General features: G+C 41.3%; 1 protein-coding gene across 1 annotated transcript in view; it reads left to right on the plus strand.

Annotated features, from left to right (window-relative positions):
- Positions 1-22,457, plus strand: part of LOC116253050 (O-fucosyltransferase 27) — a 32,419-nt gene that overhangs the window by 721 nt on the left and 9,241 nt on the right. The window contains exons 2-8 of the mRNA XM_031627778.2: positions 17-101; positions 20,103-20,173; positions 20,265-20,353; positions 20,445-20,688; positions 21,751-21,863; positions 21,947-22,037; positions 22,319-22,447. Of these exons, the coding sequence (XP_031483638.1) occupies positions 17-101; positions 20,103-20,173; positions 20,265-20,353; positions 20,445-20,688; positions 21,751-21,863; positions 21,947-22,037; positions 22,319-22,447 (822 nt within the window). The remainder of the gene's footprint in view (positions 1-16; positions 102-20,102; positions 20,174-20,264; positions 20,354-20,444; positions 20,689-21,750; positions 21,864-21,946; positions 22,038-22,318; positions 22,448-22,457) is intronic.

The following is a 22,457-nucleotide window of genomic DNA, read 5'->3' on the forward strand; positions in this document are numbered from 1 at the left end:
GGTCTGACTGAGGCAGAACGCCAAGTTTATGAGATTATGGGGTCCTGTGAAGTCTCTTGGATCTCTGATGCCACTTGCAAATCCTAGAGGAACATACAAAGGTAAGAGTTTTCTCGGGTTTCATAATTTCATTAGCACTGCGTCCATGTACATGATTGTGATTTGTGTCTCCCTGCTTCGAATTGTGATAGTTGTACCTAGACTCTATAAATGTTTAGAACAGGAAATATCGCCAGGATTCTCTCCCTCCAAGTGAAAGAATGTTTACCTTTTACTTAGTGAGCAAAATGATTTCTGATCTTCTGGATTTCATTCTTCTACTAATTCTCTTGAATCTTGTAAAGTTGTAAATTGTTAGTTTGTTTATGCCTTAGATGTGTGGATCCTGTTCATACACTCGCAATCTAACTGTATTTTGTAGTTAGGATCCTAGAAAAGCTATGAGCGCATTGGCCTATTTAAATTTTTATCTGTTATTTGACCATAAGACAGAAAATTATAGCAGACAGACATTGACGATTGATGTCTTTTGAACTCAAGATACTGAAAATTTAGCTATGCAGTATTTTCCTGTACGAAATAGCCCTATAATAATTGAAAAGCTCTCTGCTCGAATCCTTCATGGATGATCCTAGAGTTGTCAAACCACTGAGCACTTGAATGGAAAAAAACAGGCTATGAATGTCTATGTCATGTAGGTTTGGGTTGCAGGTGTGGTAAGAAACAACAAATTGTTATGTCATCAAGTAATAAAGTTTCAGTTTTGAGTTCATACTTCATTAGCCATATTCATCACCCTTTTGTCATTCCATCAATATCTTCCATGTTTTGAATGTGATCACTAAAAATCATCAAAAGGGGGATAGCATGATAATCTAAAACCATGTTAAGAGTGCACAAGAACCAAATTCTTTGCACGCTGGCTGGTACTTAAAAATATCTGCTTCAATTTCTTTCACAACATGATGTAGTAAGTTGAGATAATATCTTGCAGCAGGTTTTTGGAGTGTAGGTATTTTTGATCTAGAAAACACCTACAAATCAAGCAATTTTGTTCTTCCTCTTCTGTTGCTAGCACTGTATCTAAAGATTCAAATCTTCCAACATTGCATATTTAGAACTAACCTTCTTTTCTTATGTATGGATCTAAATAAAGTCTTTCCATGCGTACTAGTTTGTTTTAGATATGTCATGATCTCGATTTGGAAGGACATGTCTAGGAGCTCCTGTTAGCCATTTTTAGAATAATATTTTGGATTCATAATGCAAGGGAGTATTACTTTTATCCCATTTTTCCACTAATATTCAATGTATATAATAAAACAACAAATAATAGACTATGTAACACGTAAGGAGCAGTACCCATATTGTACCAGTACAATATTGGTATGGATACCGGTACGTACTTGGGTATGTCCTGGGTACAACGTTGACACTACTGGGTATGGTCAATGTACCTGAGTATGTATTCGTCAATTTTCAGACTCGGTCAAAGTTGATCGAGTTCAAAATTGTCCATAGGTTAGGGTTTATTTATTTATTTATTTACTTTAAAGAAAACACAACATCTACGTTTCACCCACAGTGCCCAGTGGTGCTCACTGCGCCGGCGAATAGTAAGGGCAATTACGGCGACCTCTGTCCATCATTTTCTAGCACGTGTTTGAGTATTCCAGCGAACAGCGACTTCACTGGCGAAGGACGACGCCTTTGCTGTGGTATTCATTCGTCATCTTCTTTTCCATCGCTTGATTTGGGTTTTTTTTTTCTGTCCAACATTTAAGCTTCTTCCATCTCCAACAGCCTCACCCGTCGTCCGACAGCCTTTCCCATCGACCGGCGGCAAGTATTTCATCCTCTGTCGACTTCTTTATTTATGCCACTTTCCCTTTCTTCAATTTGAACTGCTCTGTTTGCGGTTCACACACTGAAAATCAGCCGTTGTCTCCTGATTTGTGTGTTTTTCTGGTCTGCTGGAGATAACCTGATTTGTTCGTTTTTCAGTCAACATCGTTGGAGCTGCATCTGTGCACTTATGTGTAGTATCAATAAATCATGATTTATGAATATGTTATTCTGTTTGTTTGAATTCTAATATATATATATATATATATATGTGTGTGTGTGTGTGTGTGTGTGTGTGTATGGCCGTTCCCCCACACCCAAAGTTTTTGAAAATGGTCTGTACCCATACCCGCACTCGTACCCATACCCGTACCTATGTGACATAGATAATCAAGCGCTTTTTTTTTTTCATGCTTCAAATTTATAAATTGCAATTGCTCAATCATATTATCCCACACTTGAATTTTATGAAGCACAGGCTTATCTTTATCAACTTTCCTCAACATATCTCAACTTGGCTTTATGAACTCCAAAAAGTATGCCAGTCTATCGCCCCCCCCCCCCCCCCCCCCCCCCCCTCAAATAAATTGAAAATGGTGTTTTTAATTGCTTGGATTTTTATTTCATCTTCAAACACAATAAAATTTATGACTTTTGTCAGCCACCATGAGGACAATGGATTCTTTACATCTCATTTAAATCTTCAATCCATGAAAATAAGTCATATGCACAAGGATCTTCTTCTTCCCTTAGTGGATTACGTGTATTCTTGGGTGCTACATTTAAAGTGCGTAAAACTGTGTGGAGTTCAAAAGATATGAGGAAAATTACGTCTCAAATTAATGCTGCATTCTGTTACATACAGAAGCAGTATTTGTGATGATGTTTACTGTATTATAAGACCAACTTCTTTGAGCACTTTTACCAATAACCACCTCAAATGTTCAATCCTTATACTGTATAGACACATCAAGTGCTCTAAGAAACCTGCGCTTTTCACATGCAAAGGCAATAACATTAGCTAGTAGGCACCTTTGAATGCATGTCCACCCATCATATACAGTTGATCCATTAGATTGATCCTGCTTAATTTTTTCACAACTAACTACTTACCAACATTATCTTTCTTGTCTTTAAAAATTGATGTTCATAGTTGTTAAGACGTGTTTATATTCAGTATTAGGCTTGAGAGGGCACTTGTGTAATAATGTTTCTTTTTAATGACTTTCTTGTAACTTATCCCTCTCCTCTAGTCTATATAAAGAGGAGTTAGGGATTCTTTCGAGGTTAATCAAAGATTAGTTCTCTTAAATTCATCATGGTATCAGAGCACCAGTCGTCTCCTACTCAGCGAGTTGTCGCCGACTGAGCGGCGCCGGCCGCCGCCTGATCGGCGTCAGCTGCCGCCGCCCGACCCAGCCCTGCCCATTGCCGCCCTGTCCATTGCCACCCGACCCATCCCTGCTGCCCCTCGTCGCCCTACCCATTGTCCGCCTGCGCCGCCTCCGCCTGCGCCGCCTCCGCCTGCGCCGCCTGCGCCCGTCCGCCTGCGTCGCCGCCGCGTGCCGTTGCTCCGCCCAGCAGACTGAACGCCTGCGCCCGTTGCTGCTTCGCCTGTCATCTTCGCCGCCACATCTTCGCCTGTCATCTTCGCCGCCGCCTCAACGCTGATTTTCCTCTCAGCGTCTTTCCGCTGCATGCTGCTCCGCCGCTGCTCTGCACGCTGCTCCTCCGCTGCACGCTGCTCCGCCGCTGTTCCGCCGCTGCTCTGCCCGTGGTTCTGCACGCGGATTTTCTTCTCAGCGTCGTCTCTGGTATCTCTCTTCGTTCAGCTCTGCTGTTGCCTCTTCCCGCCGATCAGACTTCTGGATTGCTACATGCGTTAACTGCATATTGCTTCATGATCAGCATGTTGTCTTTCGATATGTGATTGTATTCTTTTTTGCCTGCACTTCCTATTCCGTGGCTCGGTTTCCTCCTTTGTGTTGAAAGATGTCTGAAATTACCAGTGGCGCTAATACCTCTTCCTTTGTATCGTCGGGAGAGATGAAGAGTTCCCCATTTTCCAGCATTATCACCAAAGTGGATGGGGGTAATTACGAGATGTGGGCCATGCAAGTAAAAAGAACCTTGATCGCTCATGAGAAGGAACATCTCATATTGGAACCCGAGCCCGTACAGAAGGTAGGAAAATATACTACTTGGTTTAAAGATAATTCGTTGGTTATGGTATGGATTGTTGGTACTCTCTCTCAAGAAATTGCAAATGAAGTCTTGCACAAGGACAGTGCAAAGGATATGTGGGATTCCCTTGTTGCCACGTATTCACAGGCAAGAAATGAAACGCACATTATGCAGCTTCATCATGATATTCATCAGATGCGACAAGATGGCCGACCTCTTCACACTTATTATTCGAGTCTCAAGTCCATGTTTGAGAGACTGAATAGCTACTTTCCCGCATGCAAGTGTGAACAACAAAAGGCATACAGAGATATGCTTATGGTAGGGGTCTTTCTTTCTGGTTTAGACTCTGTTTATGAATCCGCAAAGAACCAAATGCTTACTAGTCCCTCGATTCCTCCTATTGATGAGGCTTACAGTAGGCTCAGCAGAATTCCGATCTCTGCATCGACTGTTCCTGATACCACTTCTGCTATGCTTGCTACTCGTGGCAGAGGTGGACCCTTTTTTGCCAGAGGACGAGGGGGCCGTGGCCGTGGCAATACCCCTTCGCGCCCTGTATGTCAGTTTTGTCACCGCATTGGTCATACTGTGGATAAGTGTTGGCAGAAACATGGCCGTCCAGCTTTTGCAAATCAGACTGTATCTACTGATTCTCCTGAGCAGCCTAAGCCTCAGCACACTGCCTCCTCCAGTGAGCTGCATGTAGATGACATTCTCTCTCAGTTGAGGAACTTGCTTGGCGACAGCGCCCATCAAGCCCCTGGTCCGACCACTTCTACTGTTCCTACCGCTACGAGTGCTTCTTCATCTGGTATGTATTCTGCCTGTACAGTCTGCTCTGCTACTGACACTACAGATTGGCTTATTGATTCTGGTGCATCGACACATCTCTGTGGGGATAAGGCACAATTCACCTCTTACGTCCCTACTCCACCGGGTCGTTCGGTTATTCTAGCAGATGGAAAATATTCACCAGTTGTTGGACATGGAGAGGTCCAACTTACTTCATCATTGCCGCTGCAGCACGTTCTTCATGCACCAGAATTCCCCCATAGCCTACTTTCTATCAGTCAGATTACCAGAGAATTAAATTGTCGTGCTATATTTGACTCTTCCTCTCTTGTGTTTCAGGATATACTGACGGGCAGGGTGATTGGCAGTGGCCGTGAACAGGGAGGTCTCTACAGGCTAGTGCATTCCTTTCCCTTTGCTGGATCTACCTCGTCGGGGTCGTCCTCATCCTCGGCTTATACTTGGCATTTACGTTTTGGACATCTCCCGTTTCAGAAACTGCTGCATGTTCTCCCTCAGCTGTCTCATAAGTCGTCTTTTCAATGTGAGTCTTGTCAGTTAGGCAAACACCATCGGTCATCCTTTCCTCCGCGGTCCAGTAGAAGTAGCCACTCTGTGTTTGAGTTACTTCATTTTGATGTTTGGGGCTCGAGTCGTACTCCTGACCTTCAGGGTCATCGGTATTATCTTGTTGCTGTTGATGATTACAGTCGTGTTAGTTGGGTTTTTCTTATGAAACACAAATCTGAAGCGGGTCATGTAATCAAAAATTTTATCAATGAAATTCTGACTCAGTTTGGTACTTGTGTCAAGATTGTGCGCTCTGACAATGCTCTTGAGTTCTGTGCTTCCTCTTTAGAACAATTTTTCAGGGATAAGGGTATCATTCACCAAACTTCTTGTGCCTATACCTCTCAACAAAACGGGGTTGCTGAAAGAAAACACCGCCATATTCTTGATGTTGCCAGAACCATTATCATACACAGCCATGTTCCCCATTCTTACTGGGGAGATGTTGTTCTTACAGCATGCTATCTTATTAATCGCATGCCGTCATCTGTGTTGGGAGATCTTATTCCTTTCTCTGTTCTTTTTCCTGACAGAGAATTGTTTTCTGTTGCACCTCGTATTTTTGGATGTGTTGCCTTTGTTCAGTTGCTTGGTCCTGGGAGAGATAAGTTATCCCCTCGGGCTATCAAAACGATCTTTGTTGGTTATTCCCGCACTCAAAAGGGATATCGTTGTTATGATCCTTCTACTCGTCGATATTATGTGAGTGCTGATGTTACATTTTTTGAGTCAACCTCTTATTTCTCTCCAAATGGAACTCAATTAAGGGTGCCTGAATTTAGTGATGAAGTCCACCTTCCTTTACCTCTCATGAGTTATCCACAACCCGTTGCTTCGCGTTTTGGGGCTATCTACCAACGTCGCACTAAACCTGTTCAACCTGCCCACTGTGCTCCTGTGCCTTCACCCAGCATGCCCAAGGTACTTCCTGAACACACAAATCCTGCTGACAATTCTTTATGTGATGATGACACAGGGGACTCTCCAGAGCATGCTCCTGGTCCTCATATTAATGAACTTGATATGCCCATTGCTCAAAGGAAAGGCAAACGCAGTTGCACTTTGCATCCTCTCTCTGGTCATTTATCCATGGATAGACTCACTCCTACTTACCGACAGTTTGTCAAGGGACTGTCGGCTGTAGCTCTTCCACAGACTCCCATGGACGCTCTTTCTGATCCCAAATGGGCCGCAACAATGCAAGAAGAGATGGATGCCCTTCAGTCTAGAGGCACCTGGACACTAGTTACTCCTTCATCTGATGCAGCTATTGTTGGTTGCAGATGGGTATTTACTGTTAAATACAGAGCAGATGGCAGCATTGAGAGATATAAGGCTCGCCTGGTTGCTAAAGGCTATACTCAGACTTATGGGGTTGATTGTTATGATACCTTCTCTCCTGTGGCACGACATGCTTCTTTACGGGTTCTTCTCGCTGTTGCCGTCAGCAAGAATTGGTCTCTATCACAGCTTGATGTCAAAAATGCCTTTCTGTATGGTGACCTACATGAAGAAGTGTATATGCAGCAACCACCAGGGTTTGTTGCTGAGGGGGAGTGTCAGAAAGTGTGCAGATTGAGAAAGGCAATTTATGGTCTGAAACAAAGTCCTCGAGCTTGGTTCCAAAAATTATCAGAGAATATTGAGAATGAGGGCTTCAGACGTTCTTCGGCGATATTCAGGGGATTTCCAACATCAAGGGCGTCCTTGGACGACACTTTGTCACCAAGGATCTTGGTGAGCTACGCTATTTCCTAGGTATTGAGTTTGCCAGAAATCAGAAGGGTCTTATCATGTGCCAAAGGAAATACGTTACTGATGTTTTGCAAGAGACAGGTATGCTAGGATGTCGACCTGCCTCTACACCCATGGACATCAATACTCGCTTGTATGATGATGATACTGAAGATGTTGATGCTAGACAATATAGAGGGATTGTTGGGAAGCTCCTATATATCACTGTTACTCGACCTGATATTGCCTATGCTGTCAGCAGAGTGAGTCAATTTATGGATAAGCCCAAGAAAGTCTATTGGGATGCTGCTATGATGATTCTCAGGTATCTAAAAAATTCACCAGGAATGGGACTCTTCTTTCAAAATGGTACATCTCTCACTATATCTGTGTATGTTGATGCTGATTATGCGGGATGTCACCTTGACCGAAAATCCACTACTGGGTTTTGTGTGTTTATTGGATCCAACTTGGTCACATGGAAGAGTAAGAAGCAGACAGTGGTTGCCAGATCAAGTGCAGAATCTGAGTATAGAGCTATGGCTCAGGCTACTGCTGAAGTTATGTGGGTTAGATCTCTGATGTTGGATCTTACTGTGGAAGTGCCTCTTCCTATGCAATTGTTAGGTGATAACAAAGCTGCTCTGTTTATTGCTAATAATCCTGCTTTCCATGAGAGAACTAAGCATGTTGAAGTAGATTGTCACTATACCAGAGACATGATTCAAAAGGGGTTTGTAAGTACCTCCCATATTTCAACTACAGGGCAAACTGCTGATATTTTTACTAAAGCTCTTGCAAGAGGACCATTCCAAAGTTGTTGTTCCAAGTTGAGCTTGTTTGACATATACGCTCCAACTTGAGGGGGAGTGTTAAGACGTGTTTATATTCAGTATTAGGCTTGAGAGGGCACTTGTGTAATAATGTTTCTTTTTAATGACTTTCTTGTAACTTATCCCTCTCCTCTAGTCTATATAAAGAGGAGTTAGGGATTCTTTCGAGGTTAATCAAAGATTAGTTCTCTTAAATTCATCAATAGTCTTTCTGAACTTGGAGGCAGTTTCATAGATATCAAGAGATTTTTCAAAATCCTATGATATTTATGAGAAAATGAAATAAAACAAAAAAATGGGGAAAAAGTTGCGAGATTTTTAAAATCTTGCCAAAACAAAAATCATATGATTTTATCATGAGTTTTTTTGCGATTTTTCCCGAGATTTTAATCATACAACTTCAGTAGTGTGCCCTTAATCTTGTGTATGATACAAAAAAGAACCATCATAAAAACTGTAAAAAGAAAAACACAGATTTCTGCCACCACTAAATGTATCCTTTTATTTGACATTTAACTGAATGCATCCTTTTCAATAAGATTTTTCCTACTTTTCGCTCTATTTCTGCTCTTCCACAAGTATCGTAATACGTATTTATGGTACTTTTTCCCAATAGTGCTAATTTTATTTTCTTGTGAAGTTTATCATTCGTAAGGGACATGAGAACATTTGCTGCACTTGCTTGGTCCAATTTTCTCTTTGAACTAAATCTTCATGTGCTTCCAGATTCTTGAATTCTTCATCCTTTTCTGTGGGAATGTTCTTACATGTTTGAATTTCATGAGAGGACAGCTTTGGTAGATATGCCCTCTCTCTTGCATATGATTCAACAAACAACCGTCATAAAAACTATTAAAAAAGCACACATTCCCACCACCACTGAATACATCCTTTGATACTAGTACTACACTAGATACTACGCTAAATGCCTTCCACATTGGTTGTTCTTTAGTTATGTACACAACATTAGGTTGGGAGTTAAGTCTTTGAAATGCTACTATTCATACTAGAGGAGGATTACATAAGAGTCTGAAGCGTATTTTTTCTTTTCCTTTATCAGCCATCGTGCAATTTTTGTCTTTAATATTTGGCAATATTACAAATAAAACAATTAAATCAGAAAGTTAGATTCACAAAATGACAAACAAATCTAGCTTATCTGTATGCTTAAAAGGCTAAAGAAAACATAAAAAATTAATATTTATATGTATAAAATGTAATTTGCTTTAGACTTTAGCTAAAGAAACTCAAAACCTGAAACAGATCTGTCAGTCCATATAAATAACACAGATAAGTATGGTAAGGCATGTTTGTTAGCCTCGGTTTGGCTAACCACCACTACAGACGCTCGTTGCAGCACTCACACACACAGCCATAGGAAGCCCAGCTCCTCTTCACGTCAACAATAATCTTCATTAGGGTTTGATTACCCTTAAGAGGGTTTAATTACATGATGTGCTGGGTTGGGTTGCACACTCTAACTAAACCCGACCCGTACAAAAGAAATTACTAAGGCAAAAACACACGGACAGAAATTAAAAGAAACTGAAATGCTTGCGCCTAACAATTTTCCTCCCTTCAGCAACACTTGTCTTCAAGGTGCAAAATCTGGAAAGCGACTAGTAATGTCTTCCGCGTTTTCCCACGTTGCTATACCTTCTTCGGTATTGTTCCACTCTATTAACCACTCAACAGCTTTGGTCCTGTCCTAGTTGATAGTGCGAGTGCCAAGTCGGTGGAAGAGAACAACCTTGGTTTGATCTTCGTTAATGGGCTCAGAAATTATGTCTTCTTTAGCCGGTGGTTGGGGACACGACTTAAGCTTTGAGATGTGAAAGACGGGATGTATATTACTTCCAGCCGGTAGTAGCAACTCGTAAGCAAGAGGGCCAACACGTCTGATGATGCGAAAATGGCCGACATAGCGGGGGACGAGTTTATTGTACCCTCATGGCCGACAATACCCTGGTGCGTGGGTCGGCCTGCGTAAGTACACCCACTCGTCAATGTTGTACTGCTGGTCCCGGTGTCTGCGGTTGTATTGGAGTACCATGCGGTTGCGCGCCGCTGCGAGATGTGTCTTGAGATCTCCCAAAATGGCGTCCCGGTAGCGGAGTTGAGTGTCCACTGACTTTTCTCTCGCTGTGTTAGGCTAGTAACGACGTATAGTAGGAGGAGGACGCCCATACACCGCCTCAAACGGTGTGACACCGGTAGAGGAATGCCAACTTGTGTTATATGAGAATTCAGCCCATGACAAATAATTTGCCCAAAGGCGTGGGCGTTGCCCTGCAAAACAACGTAAGTTTCGAGGCACTTGTTTACTACCTCTGTTAGGCCATTGGTCTGTGGATGGTATGTTGTGCTCAATTGCAACTTGGTGCCCTGTAATTGAAAATATTCCCTCCTGAAAGCGCTGATAAATATGGGATCTCTATCGTTGGTTATCGACCTGGGCATTCCATGTAGCTTCCCAATATGATCTTGGAAGGCCTGGGCTACCGTCTTTGCTGAATATGGATGCGGCAATGACACGAAATGTGCATATTTTGATAGGCGGTCCACCACTACCAAAATAACAGACTTTTCCCGGGATGAGGGTAGGCCTTCTATGAAATCCAGTGATATGTCTTCCCATATAAGCTTAGGCGTGGGAAGGGGTTGAAGCAGTCCAGCTGGCTTCATGGTCTCATATTTGTTCCGTTGACAGATGTCGCATCTCCTTACAAAATCGGTGATGGCTCTTTTCATCCCCGACCAATAAAAAGTAGGTCGTAGCCCGTCTGCTCATTGTGGTAATGTTGTATAAGGGTTTGCAGTAGGGTGGACTCGGGTGGAACGAAGATGCGTCCGCTGTGATATAGATATGGTGATTTCCACTCATACCCATACACCTTAAGGGGATTCCGCTCCAACTCTTCCCTGATTTTCTTTACCGAGGTGGCTCTTTCTTGCACCTGTCGAATCTCATCCCACAAGTGAGCCTGGACTTTTGAAATTGAAAATAAGCTACTAACCTATTGGTCGTGGGATCGGGACAGCCCGTCTGCTGCCGCATTTTCTTCTCCCTTGCGATAGCAGATTTTGAAATCAAAGCTCATCAGTTTCAGCATCCACTTTTGCGGTGATGAAGATAGGGTGGGCTGTTGCAGGCAATGCTTGAGGCTGCAATGATCAGTTAAATAAATTGTTGCTCCAGAAGATAGTGCTTCCATTTGAGGGCGACAAGGACTATGGCGATTGCTTTTCTTTCGTATGATGATTTACTCGCAAATGCCGAGCCCATTGCTCGGCTGAAATAAGCAATTGGGTGTTGCTCTTGGCTCATGACCTCTCCCACCCCCAAATCGGATGCATGTGACTCAACGGTAAAGGAAAGCTAAAAGTTAGGCATCTGTAAAACCGGGGCTGTAGTCACCGCCTCTTTGAGTTGTTGGAACTTGGAATGCTTGTTCAGCTTGAATACTCCATGCAAAACAACCTTTCTTAGTTAGGGCTGTGAGAGGCGCTGCGACCAGACTGTAATTTCGGACAAATTTACGATAGTAACCCGTGAGCCCGAGGAACGCACGCAACTCTTGTACGTTTTTAGGTGTACACCATCCCTTCACCGCATGGACTTTTTCTTGTTCCATGCTCACCTTCCGATGACTTATCACATGCCCTAGATAAGAGATCTTGGGAGTGCCAAAAACACATTTAGAAAGTGTGGCGTGTAGCTTATGTCGCTGCAAAGCTACTAGAACAGTTTGTAAGTGGTTGAGGTATTCTTGTTCCCCCTTGCTGTAAATCACAATGTCGTCAAAGAATACCAATACGAACCTTCGCAAGAAGGGGCGAAGCACGTCGTTCATCATCAACTAGAAGGTGGAAGGCGCATTCGTCAGTCCGAAAGGCATGACAGTGAACTCGTAGTGCCCGTCGTGCGTGTGGAAAGCGGTCTTAGGAATGTCGTCCTTCACCACACGGATTTGATGATACCCAGAGCACAGGTCTAGTTTGGAGAAAACGTAGGCCTCATACAACTCATCTAGTAAGTCTTCCACATTGGGGATCGGGTACCTGCCTTTGATAGTGATGGCGTTCAACACTCAATAGTCTATGCAGAAACGATACCTTCCGACTTGGCTGAATCACCCCTGTTTCCAACATTTCCTGCACAAGTTCTTTGAGGGTTTCTCGCTGTACTCGGCTGTAGCGATACGGTCTCGATTTGATAGGTTCGGTTCCCGGTTGTAATTCAATGCGATGTTCATATCCCCTCTTTGGCGGCAGCGCCTTAGGCGTGCTAAAAACTGATCCAAACTCCTATAGCATTTCCTGCAACGTTTTCCTAAACTCTTCGGAGCCGAATCAGATCTCTTTCTCTTCCGTATGTGCCTGCACTTGAGTGGATAGCAAGAGAAAAGAAGCGGATGGTCCCTTCATCAGGCGGACAGCTGGTGCTTCTGAACAAGGTTGCCTGGGGCTCGCCTCCAACGTAAATCTTTCGTTCGCGGGCCCCTAAACTGCATTCTCATGCCCATGAAATCCCATACCACTTCTCCCAATTCGCGCAACCACTGGATGCCTAAGACCAGGTCGGCTCCCGCCATGGCTAAAATGTATAACTGTACAAGGAAGTGAAAACCTTGGATTTCTAACCTTTCCATCTGGCACTTACCCCTTCACCTCAGGGTACTCCCGTCTCTGACCACCACGTCAAAGGCGGGTTGAACCTCGATATGACAGCCGAGGGCCCGAGTAGTTTTCTCACAAATGAAATTGTGAGTCGAGCCCGTGTCGATCAGCACGCTGACTGGCCGGCCTCGCAACTTGCCTTCCACACTCATGAGATGCGGAACCTCATGTCCAGCCAATGCATGCAGTGAAATTTCAGGGATCGTCTGGTTTTCCATCACCTCTGGTTCCATGGGCAAGGGCAGATCCGCATCGGCCTCTAGTGGTTCGTCGCTCTCCTCGACGAGGTACATATGGAAGCGTCTACAGTTATGCCCTGGAACATACGGCTAATCGCAGTGAAAACATTGGTTCAGCCGTCTCTTCTCCTTGATTTGCTCAGTCGTCAAATGTCTCACATTTTGGTGTGATACATTTCCCTTCTGATTTTTTCTGGGGCAGGTGGAAAAATGTCAGATTTCGGCTTCTCTCGTGGGCTGGTCCTCGCATCCGGGCACGCCTTATGGAAAGTGTCGCGCGGGCTGGTTCTCACGTCCTGCCACGTCCTGCTAAAAGTGCCCCGATTGAACGTGTGCAGCCGTTCGTTTTTCTCCTTCACCGTGCGGGCTAATTCGAAGCAGTCCATTAATGTTCGTGGCTTCATCGCTTGGACTTCGATGCGTATTTCATCCTTCAATCCTGCTAGGAACGCGCCGATGAGGGCTGGAAGGGGCCATCCACGCACCATATTCGTCAACGCCTCGAAATGTTCTTGGTATTCCAATACCGTACCCGATTGTTTAATGCTCGACAACTCTACATTGTAGTCGAGGTATGCCGACGACCCAAAGCGTGATGTGAGCTCTTTCACGAAGGTTGCCCAGTCTGGTCTTCCTTGCTACGACACCAACCAACGGTACCAGCGTATCGCCACACCCTCAAAATAAACCGCCGCTTGACGTACTCTTTCGTCGGCCACGATCCCTTGGCAATCGAAGTACTGTTCGGCGTGGAATACCCAACTGACAGGGTCGTCTCCAGAGAACCGTGGAAAATCCATCTTCGTTGGGCGCCAGGCTGCGCCTCCGTTCCCTAGCCAACCCTGCTCCCTGCGCTCGTCCGACTGTGTTTGATCAGAATCAGGCGACTGTTGCTGAGAGCCTTGTCGCAGGCTTTCACGCAAGAGCGCTGACATCGCCTGCTGCTCCACCATCATGGCCTCCAACTGTGCGTCCACTGCGTTCAGGCGTTGATCCATCCCATGCATCCGCCCTTCTAGGCCGCCGATCACCGTTTCCACTTGATTTTTGTGTTGTTCCACTGCTGCAAAGGCATCACGCACAGTGATTCTCTCCGCCATGGTTGCTGGAGCTTTGATACCTTGTTAGCCTCGGTTTGGCTAACCACCACTACAGCCGCTCGCTGCAGCACTCACACACACAGCCATAGGAAGCCCAGCTCCTCTTCACGTCAACAATAATCTTCATTAGGGTTTGATTACCCTTAAAAGGGTTTAAGTACATGACGTGCTGGGTTGGGTTGCACACTCTAACTAGACCCGACCCGTACAAAAGAAATTACTAAAGCAAAAACACACGGACAGAAATTAAAAGAAACTGAAATACTTGCGCCTAACAATGTTAAGCTAAAAGCTTAAAAGGCTAAAACAAACCTGTTAGTGCATCTATATAAAAGAAATCATTTATCCAAGACAAACTAATAATAATTATTAAGTAATCAATCAATAATTTATTAATCAATATTCAAAGTAGTTAAGAAAATAAAGATTAGTAACTTTATATATAATAGATTTTTTAGTAATTTTTTTTACTTACATATCATGATTGATATACACACAGACACACATACACACACAACAGATTCTTTGTGAAACAGATGTATGACAGCATAAGACAAGTAGTCTTACCCATACCTTAGTTTGATTAATTTGACAAAGTTATTCTCACTTTTATTTCTATTTTATTGTGTCCATGACATTCGACCCCATATTTCTTGCGCGCACATATCTCAACAAAATGGTGTAGATATGAAAACATAGACAGTTACTTGATGTTATCTGTACCTTAGTGCTATAATCTACTACTCTGACTTCATAATTCTAGCATGCTATCTGATTAACTATATGCCATCCTCTTCTGTGAAAGAGCAAATTCTTCATCATGTCCTTTCTCTCAATTCTATATTGTTCCTTGTTTCTTCTAAAGTCTTTGGACATATGTGCTTTGTTCGTAAATATGGGTTTAACCATGACAAACTTGCAGCCCAAACCATAAAATGATTTTTTCTTGTATATCCTAAGAATAAAAAAGGATATCGTTATTATCAAAAAAGTATGTCAGTGTAGATGTGTCATTCTTTGAGTGAGTCACATACCAATCTACATCCATTTCCTTGCTTCCTGTGGACTATAGTCAAAGTATACCTTTTCCTATACCTTGTGTTTCATTTGGAGTCCTTTCCCTCTATAATGCCAAATGAGTCTAGCTCTTTTAATCCTCCTCGGTCTTATGATCCTTCACTAGTATACACCCGAAAACCACCAGAAGAGTCACCATCTGCCATGTCTGCTTCTCTAAAGATAAGTTGTCCTGATAACACTATTGATGATGTAGATTCAGAAGAACAGATATATTGAGGCTCCTGAAGTTGATGATGATAGGCCCATTGCATTAAGGAAAGGTAAAAGGCAATGTACCTTGTACCCTATCTCCAAGTTTGTCACAGGTGTTAGACTGAGGAATCACAGGGAGAAGATTATTTCTGCTTTATCAGGTACTTTTATTCCATTGAAACACCATTAAGCTCTATTGGACCCTCAGTGGACATAGGCCATGCAGGAAGAGATCAATGTGTTTGTGTCGCAAGGAATTTGGAAGTTAATCTCTCATCTTCCAAATGCAGATGTTATTTGCTGTAAGTGGGTGTTCACCATTAAGTATGATGCAAATGAGTCCATAGAGTGATATAAGGCTGGGTTGGTAGCCAAGGGTTTCATACAAACATATGGAGTTGATTTTTTCCTTACTTCTCTCTTGTGGTGACTTGCTATGATTCATTTGGTTATTTTTGTAGCAATTCATTTGAACTAGTCATTGTGTCAATTGGATACGAAGAACATCTTCTTATATGATGATGTATCAAAGACTGTATATGCAACAATCTCTAGGATTTGGGGTTCAGGGGGGAGTGTGACAAAGTCTGCAATCTGAAAAAGGCTTTGTATGGTTTAAAGCAAAGTTCTCATGCGTGGCATTGGAGGTTGTTTAAAGTAATGTCCTCTTTTGGTTTTCATAAATCTGCATCTGATCATTCACTTTTCATTAAGAAGACTTGTTCTGGAATTGTTATGGTAGTACATGTGCGTGACATGATACTAATAGGGGGGTAATATGCAGGATATTTCAGATGTCAAGGCACATTTTCAAAAGCACTTGATCAGCAAAGACCTTGGACCACTAAGATAATGAGGTGGCCAAGAGTAAAGGTGTAGTTCTATCCCAATGAAACTTAGTGGACTTGTTGAAGAAGATGAACATGTTGGGTGCTAAACCAGTCTACATCCTGATGGATCCCAAGATACACTTGTTTAGTGGATAACATGAGCCAGTTGATACCAGAAGTTGTTGATCTCTTGTTGATAAGTTGCTATATGTGATTGTTAATAAGTCCGAATATCTCTGGTTATGAGTAAAATCAGCTAATTTATAGTCAAATCTACCAAAGTAGCTTGAGAAGCTGCCATGATGATTTTCAAACATTTGAAGTTGCCTTTTTTCAAGAAAAGGACTATTGTTCAAAAAAGGGTCTCCTCTTGATGTGGTAGCATATTCAAATGTTGACTATGTAAGGTCTGTTGAAGATGAAAAATCGACCATTGCATTTTGTATATTTGTAGGAAGAAATTTGCTCACATGGAGAAACAAGAAAAAAACTCTTGTTGCCTGATCTTGTGCATAATTGGGAGATAGAACTATTGCTCAAACACAGGCTGAGGTGATGTAAGTAAAATCTATATTAATAAATCTTACTTTTAAAGTTCCTATTCCTATGGTGATGAAGTGCGACAATGAAGGAATTACTTATACTGTTAAGAATCCAATTTCTCATGAGAGGAGAAAATACATTAAGGTAGATTGTCATTACCTGCACGATATGGTGCAGTCAGGATACATATCTATAATGCATGTCTTCTCAGATGACCAGGTGACAGATGTACTTACTGAACCAGTTTCAAGTTCTATCTTTTTGAAGTGTGGTGGCAACTGAGCGTGATAAATGTTTATGCTCTAACTTGAGGAGTGTTGAGAGAAATATTTATTAGTTTGGGTAATTAGTTGCAATTACTAAAATTTTTAATATAATAATGTTTTATGCGATAAGCTGTAATAAGAAGGACCTCTTTGTAATTTGTCATTGTTCTAGGATTAATGTGAAGATGATTTTCTGTTTTTCCTCCTATCTGTTTGCACACTTATGAAACTCCCATTTTCTGGCAATGTGAATTTACACAAGTTGCGAAACAAAATGAAGTGCTTCTAACAAGTTTGACTCTTTGTAATTGGAGTCATCAGGGCCAGCACTTCTGTAGCTTACAGAATTACCATGTACAGTACTTTATGGGACAACACATTTTTTTATAATTCTTGCTTTTGCAAGAAATGAGGAAGTCATTCAGATAGCTGTAGGAATTAGCAGAAGGTCAATCTTTAGTGGGACCTCCAAAGCAGCACATGAAGTTTTCCTTATCATTTGTTGCACATGGTTCCGAAACTTAGTTAATCTTCCAAGGCTGTAAGCCCCATGGGTATTAACATTACCTTGAACAGTTCCTATTCCTATTTGGCCACACACATGTCTCTACATGTTCCCATGGGTACTGGTATTTCTCACGTACCCGGTACACCATAGATTAGTTCTGGGTAACATCCAAATTGGATATGGTTTTTAAAGAACACCCTTTACCTTTTAATGCCTTAACTTCTTTAACCCTGAAATTTTTTAACTGTTATCCGCCCTATCCATCCCTCATCGCTACAGACTTACACTAAACCTCTGGCTGCTGGCAATCAACTGCATCAGCTGGGGATCAACTCCAGTGACTGGTAGTGCCTGGGTAAGTAGCTATTATTTTTCCATTTTTTTTTGTTTTTTTACGTCAATTGTGGTTTTGATATGTTTCTCCAACCGTCTAAGTTTTTTCTCCTTAACAGAGAAATTCTTTGTTTCCATTCTTTTTGAGATTTTCCTTTCTTTGGTATAGTTTTTTAAGATGAAGACTTATTTCCCCATTTTCTGGTTTCAAGATTCTTCATTCATTCTTTCTTTAGATTTCTAGTTACTAACTTTCTATCAGATCTAATTTATATATTGAGAAAGCAATATCGTCTTTGGTTTTCTGCTGTTGATTTGTTTTCTATCTTTTGCATTATTCATTTTCTATCTGGCAAGCTTTTTTGTTTCTCTGGTACATTCATTGTCTGTACAACTTAGTCTATATTCTTGTAGATTCTTTTGTGTATGTGGGTGTGTGATTTTCTCTTGTGATAATAGTGAAAATGATATCGTAATAACAGGGGAAATAACTGTAAATAATGTAGGCATTGCTGAATTATTGGTTTTGAACATTTAGTTTTGTCTTCGGTACCCTTAGGGGGTGTTTGGTGACAGGAACACTGTATTAGTATTCAATGAATCTATCCCAGAAATTAGGAAAGATTGATGGAACAGTGCGTTCCTATGTTCTGTGAATCTGCCCCAATCTTTGAGAAAGATTCATGGAACACTAACATAGTGTTCCTATTACCAAACCACCCCCTTAGGTCACATGCTCAAAATGCACCTAATGATTTCCTTGTTACATTTTTCTGGTCACGGGTTTGCACCTATAGATCACAGTGCGTTCCAATGTCTTGTGAATCCTTAGCCCCAGTCTTTGGGACATATTCATGGAACCCTGACATGGTGGTCCTATTACCAAACCGACCCCTTAGGTCACAATCTCAAAATGACACATAATGATTTCCTCATTGCATTTTTCTGGTCACGAGTTTGCACCTATTAATCACAGACTTGAAAGGTGTTTATGTTTGAATGGGGTATCAAAGAATCACAATCTGCACTCTCCTCATCCACAAAGAGTCTCTTCCTGTGCTTCTGATAAGTATTCACAGGAGCCACTTGTGAAATCACAGGACTAGCAAGCGTAACTCACAATGCACATAAATCATGTAGTTTCTGAAATGAAGATATGCATTCAAGTACATTGTTGCACATGCTTCAGAACCTGCTTTCCCATATTTAATTTGTAAGTGATATACCTCTCAATACCAACAGTAAAGTGTGATAACCTATGAAGAACACCAAATCACAATAAGCAATATCACTGACCTATTATACTTGAAATTGACTTGGGGCCAAAATAGGATTCATCTAGTAGACTAGTTCCTAGTGAATGTTTAATTAACACATGAAAACTATTTACAGTTTTAGCACAAAAGAGATTTCAAGATCTCCTCTGTCAAGACTCAAGAGTAACCATAGAAGACCAAAAGCCCAGCATCTTAACAAGCATCTGATTGGTGTCCCAATTTGGCCAGAAAGCTCATGCTGAACCACCAAACCTTGAATATTCACAGAACCATCATGTACTGTTAGAAAATCTAAAACATAGTTCCAAATTCTCAGTCAATGATCTGGTTGCAGGAAAGTAACAAATGGTATAGGCTAAGCATCACACTATAGGATGAGTCAGCACCTATTTCATGTCTCTTCTTGTCAACTATTTAAAACAGAAACAAGACAATTATTTGCTCTTTAAAAATGTCTTTGAGTCTTCTTTTTAGTTCTCTCCTAGTTGTGACAACAAAGAAAAATTTCTTGTAACTGTCATAGTTTGCAATCTCAACTCAACTTCCTGAGAACTTTACTATTTTAGAGCATCCTTTCTGACAGTATAACAGTTGGAGCCTTCAGGATAGTGTTAATTTCTGGTAAATCCGGAGGCAATCTACATAGATTTTTAACAAGGATACAGAAGTCATTCCATGTCTCCTTGCTACCATGCCTTGAATCCTATATGTAATGCTCGATCATTCTTCATACCACCACGAGGCTATATGACAGGCTATAGAAATCATCAAAATGTAAAGACCAGTCAAACCATACTCCTCGTATATGCTGTTTGGACTTTATACCAATAAAACATTACGGCATCCTCAACAAATAATGCTAAGTTCCTTAAACGTTATTAGTTTGTGAGTTTGCTTCTTACTTTTTTTTGCTTTATGTACTATTCAGCTCTGGTATGTTCTTTAACCAAATTCAAGAATCATCTTAATCGACTGAGCATGGTATTCAGCTTTTATACTATACGTGTTACATGCCTAACCTGTCATACATTTGGTGCTGTTGCCAAAATCTGGAGCAAGAGATCTTTTTAATCTAATGCATTGGTAATGTCAGCTCCTGGACTGAAGCACAATGGTTTTGTGTTTGTGAAGATACGAGGAGGGTTCCATGAGATCAGGAATGCTGTAAGCATGATCTTATTCTTGTATCTACTGTTGCATGCATTTATTTAGGAGGCTATTTGTCAGAGAACATGACTATATATTGCTACTGCAGATAAGTGATATAGTTGCAATTTCTAGACTTCTTAATGCTGCTCTAGTTATTCCAGAGCTTCAATCGACCACAAGCTCCAAAGGAGTAAGGTGATTTTCATTTTTGGTTTATGAAATTTGATAGGCAGGCATAGTTCTCTCTTTTTTAGTTTTCAATTTTTTACGTTTAATGCTTTTGCAGCTCTGGTTTTAAAAGCTTCAACTACCTTTATGATGAGGATCATTTTGTAGCAGCATTGGCAAAAGATGTGATGGTTGTGAAAACCCTTCCTAAACAGCTGAAAGTTGCAAAGAAAAATAATGATGTGCCTGTGTTTACAGTTCGCTTTTCAACGTCACCAGATTTTTACCTTAAGTCTGTTCTTCCGATGCTAAAGCAGCACAGAGTTGTGGAAATACTTGTTCCAGATGGTGGGTGCTTGCAGGTGCGCAAAGTTATTTGTCATAAAGTAATGTGTATATCTACATCTATATGTGTGCATGCTTGTGGCTCTGGACTTTCTTCCTTTGCTTCCTTGCAGCTGAATTGCATAGTCCGGCCTAAAATAATAAATAGCAGATGCTAACGGAGTTGGTGGACAATTAAGTCTATAAGCATGTTCAGTTTTTCCACAAAGCCAATCCATTCAGGGTAGAGCCCGACCACTAAAAGAGGCATGCATGACAGCATACATCCCAAATAGATGACGGCCTTTCTGCCTTCTTTCAATTAAAGATTTACCTAAGTTCCCTCTGCTTTTCTAAATTTCTAGCTCCATCTAATAGGCAACTGGTATCTGAACTTCAGACACTTTGCTTCCATGCTCCTATGAATTAATCATCTACCCCACTACCCTGCTTGATTTGATCCATTTTGCTGTTAATCCAGTCAGAATCAATGTGGATAAGTGCCTATATGCAATTCAGCTGTTCTTGAATAAATTTTGGCAACGTCTTGTAAAAAGTTGCCATAGTTCATTTATTGTTAAATTATGTTGTTGCTGAAGAAATAATTGTGGCATAACCAAGTCCACCTGTTTTTCGATTCTTTTACAGATTCTCTCAAATTCGCTACCTTATTGTACATTGGTTATTTAATTTCAGCTACTTTGGTAAGGAGATATTATTCAGTATTTGTTGCTTTTGTGCTTAAATAGGTTCAGCACATTCACCAAAGATACTATCTTTGGATGAGGTGTTGAGTGTTGAAAGAATCAGGGACATTACATGTTGATGTTTTTCTCTTTAAAACTAATTTTGCAAAATTCTCTGTGAAGGAACAACTTTTCATATATCCCAAGATAAGTCATTACTGAGAATAGCTGGTCTCTGTGCACCAAATTTAGAAGTAAATGTACTTGCTTATTTATTTCTAGCCACTGATTATTATTTCTGTAGATTTGTTCACTATTTCTGTTAGCAAGTTAAAAATGCTTCTGATTCTCTGAATAGCTTATTGGTTATCTGAAGTAAATAATTTTTTTTTACTGCATTTGTCACCAAGCCAGGCTCTTCTTCCACCTGTTTTTGAAGAATACCAAAGATTAAGATGTAGAGTTGCATTCCATGCCCTTCGATTTCGTCGTGAAGTTCAAGAACTTGGTACCAAAATAGTACGTAGGTAGGTATATCAGAGTGATCTTCTCACCAAGGTTCAGCGTAGTGTTTTCTTACTGGCTAATGTGCTCTGTCAAACCATTTCAGGTTACAATCTTCAGGGAGGCCGTTTATTGTATTTGATCCTGGATTGACCAAAGATGCTTTAGCTTATCATGGTTGTGCTGAACAGTTCCAGGCATGTGGCTATTACTGTTGAATTATCATGTGTATTGTGATATGTTTTGTCAGTCATCTGACTTGTGACAAGCAAATTAATGATTTCCCAATAATGCCATTGAGAATCTATTCCTGTCTCATGGTTTAAGTTTGTAACAGTGTCCTGATTGCACTTACAAAAGGCATGGAAACCATTTAATATTATTCTCTAATTTAGTTGGGATGTTTCTCAAAGTTTCTAGGAGGGAAGATAAAAAATTTTTGCTTTTCTTAAATCTTAATAACTTCTTTCATTGTTAGGATGTGCACACTGAATTAATGCAGCATAAAAGGAAATGGATGATCAAGCATGGGGTCATCAAGGGAAACCTTTCTGTAGATTCTGTGCAACGGCATCTGAATGGCACATGTCCTTTGATGCCAGAAGAGGTAAGCAACC

This window comes from Nymphaea colorata, chromosome 1, assembly GCF_008831285.2.
Source record: "Nymphaea colorata isolate Beijing-Zhang1983 chromosome 1, ASM883128v2, whole genome shotgun sequence".
Taxonomy (NCBI): Eukaryota; Viridiplantae; Streptophyta; class Magnoliopsida; order Nymphaeales; family Nymphaeaceae; genus Nymphaea; species Nymphaea colorata.